Source organism: Tiliqua scincoides, chromosome 10 (genome assembly GCF_035046505.1).
Source record: "Tiliqua scincoides isolate rTilSci1 chromosome 10, rTilSci1.hap2, whole genome shotgun sequence".
Lineage (NCBI taxonomy): Eukaryota > Metazoa > Chordata > Lepidosauria > Squamata > Scincidae > Tiliqua > Tiliqua scincoides.
The window spans coordinates 3,531,416-3,543,787 of record NC_089830.1 but is presented as its reverse complement, the minus strand read 5'-3'; the positions used below and the strand labels follow the sequence as shown (position 1 = coordinate 3,543,787).

Below are 12,372 nucleotides of genomic sequence, written 5' to 3'. Positions count from 1 at the left end.
AATGCATTGAGGCTGCTTGAAGGCTTAATTCTCTCTGCCAGCAAAGAGTGCAAATACTGCCTCCGACCATTCCCTACTGAGGCACAACCAGTTCAGAGAGCAGAGGCCAAGCTCAGCGTCAGAGACTGACCCCCTCAAACACGACCCCTACCTGAGGCTTGGACTTCACTCTGGCCTCTTCACTCTTAACCGGAGAGAGTGTCTGGAAGACGAAATTCCGTGAGTTCCGGGGGGCGTTGGGGTTGAGGTCCGACATTGCTGCCAGCTTCTGTAGGACGGCCTTGGGCTGGTTCAGCAGCGACCCATTCTTTAGCTGGGATGGGGAAGAGTCCCAGGCATAAACATAAAACAACAAGAATGAGTACACTGGACAGTATTTCAGCCTTCATAAGAACAGCCTGTTAAGTTCTCTGAAACAGATTTTACAAACAGGAATAGCTACCCATTTAATCAATAGTTCTATTTAATTTACTGAAATGATTTCTATCCCATCTTTCTCATCTTTAAAAACAGGCACAGGCTGTCACAACATAAATTAAAACCATTTAAAAACAGCAGTCTAAACAGATGGAAGTGTTTCACTGATCTAGTAAGGTTATAAAGCAAAAGTCAGATGAAAATAAAAAGGTATTTGTGGCAAAACAGGTTTTACTCCACAGAAAATGTGGGAATCTTGCCTTTTTCTTGACCTACTACAGAATTCCCCAGTAAGAGATGTAGGCACCAAGGGTAGAGTGATGCCAGCCAAGCATCAGGTCCTACAGATCATCCGCAACAGCAATTTTCAACCGCAGATGTTAGTGTGTTGCGAGATGAACAACTCTGAACTTTGATTGCTGATCTGGCCCCTACTATCAGTTTTGACCACCTGTCTGAGAACATGGGAAGCCTTCTTTCCCAATCTGAGATTCGCCAGCTGGAAAGCCAGGGACCAAACCTGCAGTCAGATAAGGCCTGCAGGTCTACAACTGGTCTGCCTACAGTTCCTCACGTGCTAAACACACAGGTGCAACAGCCTGTCCTGCAATTTGACATCCATGACTCCAAAGGCGGCCCCACCCACTAAGTGCTCTTACCCGTTGCAATGCCAAGTAGGGGTGGGTGGGAAACCATCCACATGCCACACAGTTACTAACCCGTGGGTTGCTGGCGGGCCAGATGGCTTCAAAGGGATTTCCGGATAGCGTCTTAGTTTCCTGAACAGCTACTGCAATTGTTGCTAGAAAGATAAGGCGGGGGAAAAAAACTTGGCAAGTTATTTATTTTTCACATTTTTATACCATCCTTCCTCAAAGGAGCTCAGGGTAGCGTTCATCGTTCCTTCCCTCCTTTTGCCTTCACAACAACCCTGTGAGGTAGGGAGAGATTCACCCAGGAAAGGGAGGGCGGCGGGATGTAAGTTTCTTGTTGTCTTGTATGCTCCCTGAGGCATCTGGTGGGCCACCGATAGGATACAGGAAGTTGGACTAGATAGGTCTTTGGCTTGATCCAATGGGGCTCTTCTTATGTAACTTCATGGCCAAGTGGGGATTTGAACCTAGATCTTCCAGGTCTAAGTCCAACTCCTGAACCACTACACCATCCTGGTACTCAAGTTCAGGACAGCATTAGAGGAAGAGAGGATGATAGCCCATTTCAAGTTCTCAGAAGACTCACACATTTATAGTTTCAGATGAGTGATAAGAGAAACAACCCCCCCACCCACCCCCCACACACACTCATCCACACAATCCCTATGTAATTGGCAACCTTCAGTCTCGAAAGACTCTGGTATCGCGCTCTGAAAGATGGTTCTGGCACAGCGTCTAGTGTGGCTGAAAAGGCCAATTCGGGAGTGACAATCCCTTCCACACCAGGAGCAAGTGCAGTCTGTCCCTGGTCTGTCTCCCTGGCTATGGGCCTTCCTTCTTTGCCTCAGACTGTTGGCCAAGTGTCTCTTCAAACTGGGAAAGGCCATGCTGCACAGCCTGCCTCCAATCCCTAGCCCTTCCATTTAATACTTAACATTTGTACCACACTTCCCAAGTGTGCAAAGCACTTTCTGTGTATTACCCTGAAATTATCCTAACTATAACCGGGTGAGGTGAGTCTTATTAACTCCCTACTGCAGTGAGTCTTATTAACTCCCTACTCCTCACCCTACTGTGAGGAAGGAGTGAGCCTAAGGCCACCTTGTGCAAATTCATAGCCGGGACCAGACAGGAACCAAGGAAGTAATGACTTAGGACTCAGTTTCTTCACCGTCATGCTACACCAGCTGTCTTAAACAGAAACAAAATGCAGCCAGGCAGAAACAACCCAACACACCAGAAATGCAAAAGCAGAGCGGGACGGACAAATTGTTTCACGTTTAAAAACGCTTGCATGCAAACAAAAGTCTTGTCCTGGTGCCAAACTCCACATCAAAGCAGACATCAGGAAAACCTCCCTGGAGGGAGGGAGTATTCCACAAGCAAGATGCCACAAAGGAGAAAACACTTTCTACAGCTGCCACCTTCCTAAACCCCAAAGCTCAGGACACCCAGAGAAGATGCCCAGAGGGTCTTAACATGGGGACAAATTCACATGGGGGTAGGTAGTTCCATTGTGGGAGGCCCTCCCCAGGCAGGCAAGGGCAGGGTCTACAGCACTGTCATTCAGGCGCTAGGTTAGAATTTGCCTTTTTCCTAAATGTTCTTGTTCGACTCACTGCGGCTGCAGGAATACGATAGTAGCTGATTTCTGGTTTCTTTTCTGCCATCTCCCTTTTGTAGTTTTATTATTACAGTCCTGGAACGAGCTGGAATCCCCAGCATGTATGCACTGCTGAAACAGAGACGCCTGCGTTGGCTCGGTCATGTCGTGAGAATGGATGATGGCCGGATCCCAAAAGATCTCCTCTATGGAGAACTCGTGCAGGGAAAGCGCCCTACAGGTAGACCACAGCTGTGATACAAGGACATCTGCAAGAGGGATCTGAAGGCCTTAGGAGTGGACCTCAACAGGTGGGAATCCCTGGCCTCTGAGCGGCCCGCTTGGAGGCAGGCTGTGCAGCATGGCCTTTCCCAGTTTGAAGAGACACTTGGCCAACAGTCTGAGGCTAAGAGGCAAAGAAGAAAGGCCCATAGCCAGGGAGACAGACCAGGGACGGACTGCACTTGCTCCCAGTGTGGAAGGGATTGTCACTCCCGAATCGGCCTTTTCAGCCACACTAGACGCTGTTCCAGAACCACCATTCAGAGTGCGATACCATAGTCTTTCGAGACTGAAGGTTGCCAACAATGATTACAGTAATAGCTTTTTATGATCTAATGCAGGGGTGTCCAAACATTTTGGCAGGAGGGCCACATCATCTCTCTGACACTGTGTCACCGGCCGGGAAAGAAAGAATTAATTTACAATTTACAATTTGAATAAATTTACATAAATGAATATATTAGAGAGGGAACTTAAACTTACAGAGAGAATGAAGGTCTTGGAATAGCTCAAGGCTGATAAACGACCTTGCACAAAGCAAGGCCAGCCTTTCCTTCACTGCCACTGCTGCATCACAGACATGAAACAGCAAGTAGTGGAGGGAGCCCTCGTCCCATAGCTCAGATGAGAGGTTGAACAGTAGTCCTCATGCTGAGAGCAGTTGTATTGGGCCAGTGCGGGCTCCAGAAAGTCTCCAGAGGGCCAGAGGCTCATTGGAGACTAGGGGCTCCCCGAGGGCCTGATTGGGAGCCTCCAAGGGCCGCAAGAGGCCCCCGGCTGGGGTTTGGGCACCCCTGATCTAATGTGTCATAACTTCAATTACTGCAAGCCCTTCCTGGGATGTAATCACTATAAATAACCCACTAAAGTGCCAAGGACATCCCAATCACAGCTTTGGCTACAAGTTTTATACAAATATCCAATGGCAAATATCCACTGGATATACAAATATTTAGGAGCAAATTTCAACCCCCTTGCCTCATCCCAATCAGACGCACTACTTGTAGCCCTAATTCTTCAGTAAGGAATAGCTGTACCTTTCTTCTGTAGGGACTTGACCGTGACTTTCTTAGCCAGTTTCATGAACTGGCTGTTTTCGTCAAGTTCTTCCTCCTCCTCCTCTTCTTTCCCTTTATCTGACTGCAAATAAGCAGAACCTTCATTAGATTGGGCAATTCTAAACGGCAACTATTTAAATATAATGCAATAGATATTGTAATTTAAAGGCCATTTCTGTAGGTATCAGAGAAGGCAGGAGTAACATGTAGTGTGGTTAGTACTCACATACACACCTGCTTGCTCTCCAATTTTGCTTTTTACTGGGTCAACAGCTGAATGGAAGGGGGATGACCAGTATTTCTATTCACTGCTACCATACCATGCTACAGGCAGAGCAGGACTGTGGGGCGGGGACCACCTAGCAGAGCAGGGTTAGGAGTGTTTAAAAATAGGGGAAAATACAGGGCATTCATCACAGCAGGACAGCGTTACTGAGCGCTGGTTTGAAACCAAAAACAACAGAAAGACTTCAGCTTCACCCACATTTATTATGCTCGAATCAAGGCAGGCAGAATGAAATGGTGCTGGCAGTTATCTGCAAACCGTGTTCCATCTGTTACCTGTTCCCGCAACCACTGTTCACGCTCAAAGCGTTCCTTCCTCCACTTGGCCTCGGCCTCGTCAAGATGCTCTTCGTTCTCCTCATCGTCACCAGCATCTTTGTGAAACATGTCCATTTGGGAAGCATCATCTGAAACAAAACAAAAAAAAGAGGATAAGCTCTTCCCCATACAGTCTCAAAGATCCATTGGAGCTATTTAAAAATGTTAAATCCCAACCATCAACTGCAGAGAAGCATCGCCACCCACTAGAAAAAAAAGACACTAGAATTTGGGCTGGAACACCAGCCCCATTTCCACAACAGACTTGTGAGGGGAATGGGAAAGGAGAACGTCAGGGGCTCTATTGGGGAAGGTGATTCTAGCTTGCTGTGGCCTGCAGGCAGCCCATTCACACGAGGAAGAAGACTAGTGTTTCAGATGAGTGACAATTGCTTTGAAACTGTGCAAAAAGAAACTACAAAAACAACAGCTGCACAATGGGCCCTCCTTATCTGTGGGATTGGCATTTGAAGATTTGAATATAAGAGGATGCCAAACCCACAGCTGGAGGGCCTCTCGGATGCTTCTGAAAGGCATTTCTGGTTTTTCAGCAAACCAGAAGCTACTTCCAATCGTAACCGGAAAGCCTTCTGAGGCACAGGGAGGTCACGGGTAGCCTCCCCATGCTTCAGAAGGCCTCCTGGATGCTTCTAAAAGGCACTTCTGGATTGCCAGAACACAGCCCCCTCCCTGCAGATTTAATTATTCAAGGAATTCCGAGGGCCCACTGTACTTGGACAAAGAGATAGCCCCTCCAGCCTACTATCCCGCCTGCGACTGTAACCAGACCTCTCTGTTGTGCAAGATTTCGACAGCACACCATTGGGATCAAGAAATGACTTCCATCCCTGCCATATTTTCCCAATAAATTAGGGGGGTGGTGGTTTTGGCATCCTCTCCAAAGCAGTTGGTATTTTTATCAGCCACGGGGCTTTGTATTCTTTATGTGACCTGTTTTAACCAATGGGCTTTACTATTTCTTGTGGTAGATGGTTCCACAATCTCAACACAGATTCTGACCAACAATATAATAAGCTTTTCTTTCCCCCCCATTAAATCACAACCAGCCAATGGCCCAATCTCGAATTCAGCAGTGCCTAAATAAAATAATAATAATAATAATAATACAGGTATTTATATACCGCCTTTCTTGGTTGTCAGATTTCTCCTCAGACTTTAATTCAAGGCGGTTTACATAGGCAGGCTAAACTAAATCCCAATAGGGATTTTTACAATTGAAGAAGGTTCTGTCCTTCAAGAACCACAACATTTCAGATGGATCTTTAATGATCTGGTATCACATTCTGGCCTCTATTTTCCTCCCACACAGGCCGACAGCAGCCAAAGAGCAGGTGGAATAACTCAGCATAACTCGGCTAGGCTTCTCAGCTGCTTCAAGGTCTCGCCATTCACGGTGCCGGTGGCCTCTAACTGGCGACCTTGTGGATGTTATCTTCAGGCAAACGGAGGCTCTACCCTCTAGACCAGACCTCCTGTCCTAAGAATGGCCCTCCAGATTCCGCCTTAAATGTTTAGGGCCAAGAAAAAGAGAGGCCCATCTCTCTCTCTCCCCTTTGCCAACACTGTACCTATGTTCTTCCATCTGAACCTCCTTGTGCGCCCAGGACCATCGCTATGCAGGTCTCCATCAGCCAGGTATCTTTCCTGATAGAGGCGCAGCTGCCGTTTGTCGTCGTCCAGCATCACCTTCCTAAAGGAAACCCCCACCCGAGAAAAGGAAGCTCAGGATTAATATTCTTTAACCAGAAACAAAGCTGCACTTTTGAAGTGTGCAACAGTGTTGCTGTATCTGCAGCTACTGACCTGTGTATTTTGTTGACTTGATCCTGAAGTTCCACATCCGTGGGGAGAGCCTCCTCAATAATGTCTTCCTCATACACATCCAGCTCTTCGCCATCATATTCGTCCTCACTCCCCACTTCACTCCCCGACAGCTCAGCCTCGTCTTCCATGAAGTCCTGCAGTTTACTGAAAGTTTCCAGGAAAAATTACAGCTCTAAGTATATTGTTGCTTCTTTAAATCCTACAACAGGCCAAGGATTCTGAAGGGTCAACACTGAATGAGCAAGGAATCTGAATTATCCAATTATCCCAAGTCTCAAGCACAGGCGTGCATCCTAGCTGCACTAGGTGCAGAAGACGTTGTGCCAAGAGCCAAACATAAAGCCTCCTACGCACACAGCATGTGCTTACTCTCCTAGTGGAAATCTCCAAGGAAATAGGAAGTAGTACAAATCCTACTACTGAGAAGGCAGCATGGCTTGGAGTGGAGATTTCCAGAAATGTTTCAGCTACCCGCACACATTTTCATTAGTCTGTATTCTCCAATTGTTTATTCTGTTTATCTTCAGCCCCTGGACTAACCCAGCTTAAAGCACAAACTACAATCACATTTTCCTTGTCAAAAGGCTAGAATGAGTTACTCACAATTTCTTCTTCCATCCTTCTCTTTTTCTCAACACTTCCTCTTCATCATCTTCTTCCTCCTCCTCGTTTTCTACTTCCTCCTCCTCTTCATTGTTTTCTTCTTCTTCCTCCTCCTCCTTAACCCCTTTGCTCTCCTGCTCCTACCAGATGAGAGAATATTTGGTTCAGAAATCCCAGTAGCATCTTACTGCCTCCTTCACTGCTCTGTACCACTTCAACTTGCTCTTCCAAGTCCTACTTTTGAAAAAACAATTCTGCAGCAGTATAAAAAACCCCACATAATAGAATACTGTGTGCAAAGCTCCTCCCAGTGACCAGCACAGGCAGAATAAAGAATGCAAAATAAGACAAAGTATGCATGTTAAGCAATCTTGCATATATAGATACAAGGTCTCAAATATTTCTTAGTGCAGAATTCCCACTCTCTTAGCCTGGGATAAATAAGCCTGGGATAAATAAGGTTCCTTGTTTAATGGAAACTAAATCATCATAGAAGAGGACTTTAGCCAATGGAGCAGGACCTAGAATGGACATCTGGAAGAACAAAATGTGTTTTAAGGTGCGAACTGTGCAGCTTTATGTCCAGTTCTATTATCAAAGGTTCTCACATCTTCCTCACTGTCATCAGGTAATAGCTGAAAGTCTCCATCCTCCTCCTCCTCCTCTTCATCTTCCTCCTCCCTACAAGAAAATGGTTTCAAAAAGAAAAACAGAATATTTACTAAGCATCTGGAATGTGACAGGCTGAACACACAGGTGTAATTATTGTGCAAGCATTTAGGTGGGTGGGACATGGCAAGAAATGCTGGGGCAAGTTACATAAGAGCTTAAGAACAGCCCCACTGGATCAGGCCATAGGCCCATCTAGTCCAGCTTCCTGTATCTCACAGCGGCCCACCAAATGCCCCAGGGAGCACACCAGATAACAAGAGACCTGCAAGGCTTCCTGGGAATTGTAGTTAAGAACATAAGAACAGCCCCACTGGATCAGGCCATAGGCCCATCTAGTCCAGCTTCCTGTATCTCACAGCGGTCCACCAAATGCCCCAGGGAGCACACCAGGTAACAAGAGACCTGCAAGGCTTCCTGGGAATTGTAGTTAAGAACATAAGAACAGCCTTACTGGATCAGGCCATAGGCCCATCTAGTCCAGCTTCCTGTATCTCACAGCGGCCCACCAAATGCCCCAGGGAGCACACCAGATAACAAGAGACCTGCAAGGCTTCCTGGGAATTGTAGTTAAGAACATAAGAACAGCCCCACTGGATCAGGCCATAGGCCCATCTAGTCCAGCTTCCTGTATCTCACAGCAGCCCATCAAATGCCCCAGGGAGCACACCAGATAATAAGAGACCTCATTCTGATGCCCTAGAGTTAGGTGGTAGAGTTTGGTGCTAGAGTTAGAGGCTGGTTTGTGTAACACAACAGCTTCTTGGCATTTAACAGCACCATACTGCTACCAGCTAGTCAGGGCTAATCAACTGCCATTTACTTTGGAGTAAAAAGGTGCATAATAATAAACGGTACCAGCACCTGTCAGAGATCAGGTTGATAGAAAATTCTGTTTGATGGGAAAGTGCTTGTGTCCTGACCGGCCTGATTAGAACATACGCACTCCAGTCCAGAACCTGTCACAGACACACAGCTGTCTCTTGCAAGCAGACCTTCCTCCCTTGTCTCCCTGAACAGGGCAGTTCTGCATAGTTGGGAGTGCTCTCTCCGCCACAGTGAAATAAACAGAGAACATTTGGAGGACTGTAACATTTGAGCGTCTCTCGTCTCCAGGGCTCACCTGTCTGAGGGGAAGGAGCCCGAACACAGGGCCACCGCCTCAGCCATTGGGTCATCCAAGCTGCTCTCCTGCTCCAGTTTAGAGGTGACTAAGGAGGCCCGGGTTGGAGACTCTGAAAAAGAAATGAGGTAATCAAATAAGGTCCAGCAATGGTTGGTCCAAGGGCAGGGTCTGGCTGTCCGCCATTTTAAGTGACATAAGAACATAAGAACAGCCCCACTGGATCAAGCCACAGGCCCATCTAGTCCAGCTTCCTGTATCTCACAGCGGCCCACCAAATACCCCAGGGAGCACACCCGATAACAAGAGACCTGCAAGGCCTCCTGGGAATTGTAGTTAAGAACATAACAGCCCCACTGGATCAGGCCATAGGCCCATCTAGTCCAGCTTCCTGTATCTCACAGAGGCCCACCAAATGCCCCAGGGAGCACACCAGACAACAAGAGACCTGCAAGGCTTCCTGGGAATTGTAGTTAAGAACATAAGAACAGCCCCACTGGATCAGGCCATAGGCCCATCTAGTCCAGCTTCCTGTATCTCACAGCGGCCCACCAAATGCCCCAGGGAGCACACCAGGTAACAAGAGACTTACAAGGCTTCCTGGGAATGGTAGTTAAGAACATAACAGCCCCACTGGATCAGGCCATAGGCCCATCTAGTCCAGCTTCCTGTATCTCACAGCAGCCCACCAAATGCCCCAGGGAGCACACCAGGTAACAAGAGACCTGCAAGGCTTCCTGGGAATTGTAGTTAAGAACATAACAGCCTCACTGGATCAGGCCATAGGCCCATCTAATCCAGCTTCCTGTATCTCACAGCGGCCAACCAAATGCCCCAGGGAGCACACCAGATAACAAGAGACCTGCAAGGCCTCCTGGGAATTGTAGTTAAGAACATAACAGCCCCACTGGATCAGGCCATAGGCCCATCTAGTCCAGCTTCCTGTATCTCACAGCAGCCCACCAAATGCCCCAGGGAGCACACCAGACAACAAGAGACCTGCAAGGCTTCCTGGGAATTGTAGTTAAGAACATAAGAACAGCCCCACTGGATCAGGCCATAGGCCCATCTAGTCCAGCTTCCTGTATCTCACAGCGGCCCACCAAATGCCCCAGGGAGCACACCAGGTAACAAGAGACTTGCAAGGCTTCCTGGGAATGGTAGTTAAGAACATAACAGCCCCACTGGATCAGGCCATAGGCCCATCTAGTCCAGCTTCCTGTATCTCACAGCAGCCCACCAAATGCCCCAGGGAGCACACCAGGTAACAAGAGACCTGCAAGGCTTCCTGGGAATTGTAGTTAAGAACATAACAGCCTCACTGGATCAGGCCATAGGCCCATCTAATCCAGCTTCCTGTATCTCACAGCGGCCCACCAAATGCCCCAGGGAGCACACCAGATAACAAGAGACCTGCAAGGCCTCCTGGGAATTGTAGTTAAGAACATAACAGCCCCACTGGATCAGGCCATAGGCCCATCTAGTCCAGCTTCCTGTATCTCACAGCAGCCCACCAAATGCCCCAGGGAGCACACCCGATAACAGGAGACCTGCAAGGCCTCCTGGGAATTGTAGTTAAGAACATAACAGCCTCACTGGATCAGGCCATAGGCCCATCTAGTCCAGCTTCCTGTATCTCACAGCGGCCCACCAAATGCCCCAGGGAGCACACCAGATAACAAGAGACCTCATCCTGGTGCCCTCCCTTGCATCTGGCATTCTGACATAACGCATTTCTAAAATCAGGAGGTTGCGCATACACATCATGGCTGGTACCCCGTAATGGATTTTTCCTCCAGAAACTTGTCCAATCCCCTTTTAAAGGCGTCTAGACTAGACGCCAGCACCACATCCTGTGGCAAGGAGTTCCACAGACCGACCACACGCTGAGTAAAGAAATATTTTCTTCTGTCTGTCCTAACTCTCCCAACACTCAATTTTAATGGATGTCCCCTGGTTCTGGTGTTATGTGAGAGTGTAAAGAGCATCTCTCTATCCACTCTTTCCATCACCTGCATAATTTTGTATGTCTCAATCATGTCCCCCCTCAGGCGCCTCTTTTCTGGGCTGAAGAGGCCCAAACGCCATAGCCTTTCCTCATAAGGAAGGTGCCCCAGCCCCGTAATCATCTTAGTCGCTCTCTTTTGCACCTTTTCCATTTCCAATAAAGGTTGAACAGCAGCATCACTTCTTCCATGCTGGCTTGGCTTTGAAGTAGTAACAAAGCATTGACTTTGTATGGAAGAGGAAAGGGTGAATAGATGAGAGAGGAGGGGGAAAACGCCGTTGAATCTTGCTCAGCTGAGTCGCTCAAAAATATTACATTGCCGTCCTGGGTGGAGGCATTGGGATAGGGGCGCCCTCTGTACAAAATGATGGAAACTAGAATGGCTCATGGCCCAAATTAGACAGCCAACCGACCTATGGGAAACACCGTAAGTTTCCTTTTGGCCACCAAGAAAGCCAAATAAATGCTAATTAGCGGTTCTCAAACTTTTTAGCACGGGGCCCCCTTTTTAGAATGACATCACTACCAGGACCCACTGGAAGTGATGTCATTAACCTGGAAGCGATGTCATGGCCTGAAGCGACATTGTCAAGCAAGAAAATTTTTAAACGCTCTCCATATGACAAAATCAAATTAAATTAAATTAATTAAGTTTACAATAAGTTTAAAAATGTATTTAAATAAAGAACTCTCCTAACCTTCCCAAGCAGTTGCTGATCTGTTTAAAAAAAATTCCTCAAACATCCCCCACCCCCAATTCTATTCGCACTTGCCCAGAAGTAAGCCTCATTGACTATCATTATTAAAAGCACATACATAGTAGCCTGTTCAAAGTACAGGTCTATAACATTTTCCCAAATGAAGTCGCATTGGTAGCATCAAGTCTAATATATTAAAAACAAAATATACATTGAAGTGAATGGGGACCTACCTGAAATTTGGTCCCAACCAATTAGCGTGTGTCCCTAGTGGATCCCAACCCACAATTTAAGAGACACTATGGTTAGATATAAAATTCAACCAATCAACAGCAACCAGAAGCACCGAGTTAAAATTTGTTGGTTGGAACTAGAGGTCTGCTACTTTCCTTCCTTAGTTCTGCCCACTGGCACTTTGGTTTGAACTGCATACCCTGAGTGAAGATGTTGGCACAGAAACTATGGACGACGCGTACAGCTCAAGCACAGACATGGGCTCTCACGTGCCCTCAAGACTCACCCTGAGACGCAAACTTCCCAGAGCAAAGGCTGAGCAGCTCTTCCACATTCTGCTTTTTTGCACTGTCAGTGTCAGGCGGATGCTTGACCTGCGAGGCAAACTGGCCAGAACACAGCCCCAGGAGCTCGTCCATGTTGGCATCCATGGCGTTCTCATCCATGCTAGCCAGCGGCAAGTGATTCTTGGAGGACTGGTATTTATTCCGGTGAGGGCCAACATTCAAATACCTGGAAGCAAAAGTCACAGCCACACAATTCACATATTGTTTTTATAATGATGATGATGATGAT

General features: G+C 47.3%; 1 protein-coding gene across 1 annotated transcript in view; it reads right to left on the bottom strand.

Annotated features, from left to right (window-relative positions):
* Positions 1–12,372, bottom strand: part of CLSPN (claspin) — a 35,099-nt gene that overhangs the window by 4,532 nt on the left and 18,195 nt on the right. The window contains exons 15-24 of the mRNA XM_066638736.1: positions 12,083–12,309; positions 8,857–8,968; positions 7,673–7,745; positions 7,065–7,204; positions 6,441–6,605; positions 6,206–6,327; positions 4,575–4,705; positions 3,993–4,095; positions 1,137–1,219; positions 152–313 (exon numbers count right to left, since the gene is read on the bottom strand). Of these exons, the coding sequence (XP_066494833.1) occupies positions 152–313; positions 1,137–1,219; positions 3,993–4,095; positions 4,575–4,705; positions 6,206–6,327; positions 6,441–6,605; positions 7,065–7,204; positions 7,673–7,745; positions 8,857–8,968; positions 12,083–12,309 (1,318 nt within the window). The remainder of the gene's footprint in view (positions 1–151; positions 314–1,136; positions 1,220–3,992; positions 4,096–4,574; positions 4,706–6,205; positions 6,328–6,440; positions 6,606–7,064; positions 7,205–7,672; positions 7,746–8,856; positions 8,969–12,082; positions 12,310–12,372) is intronic.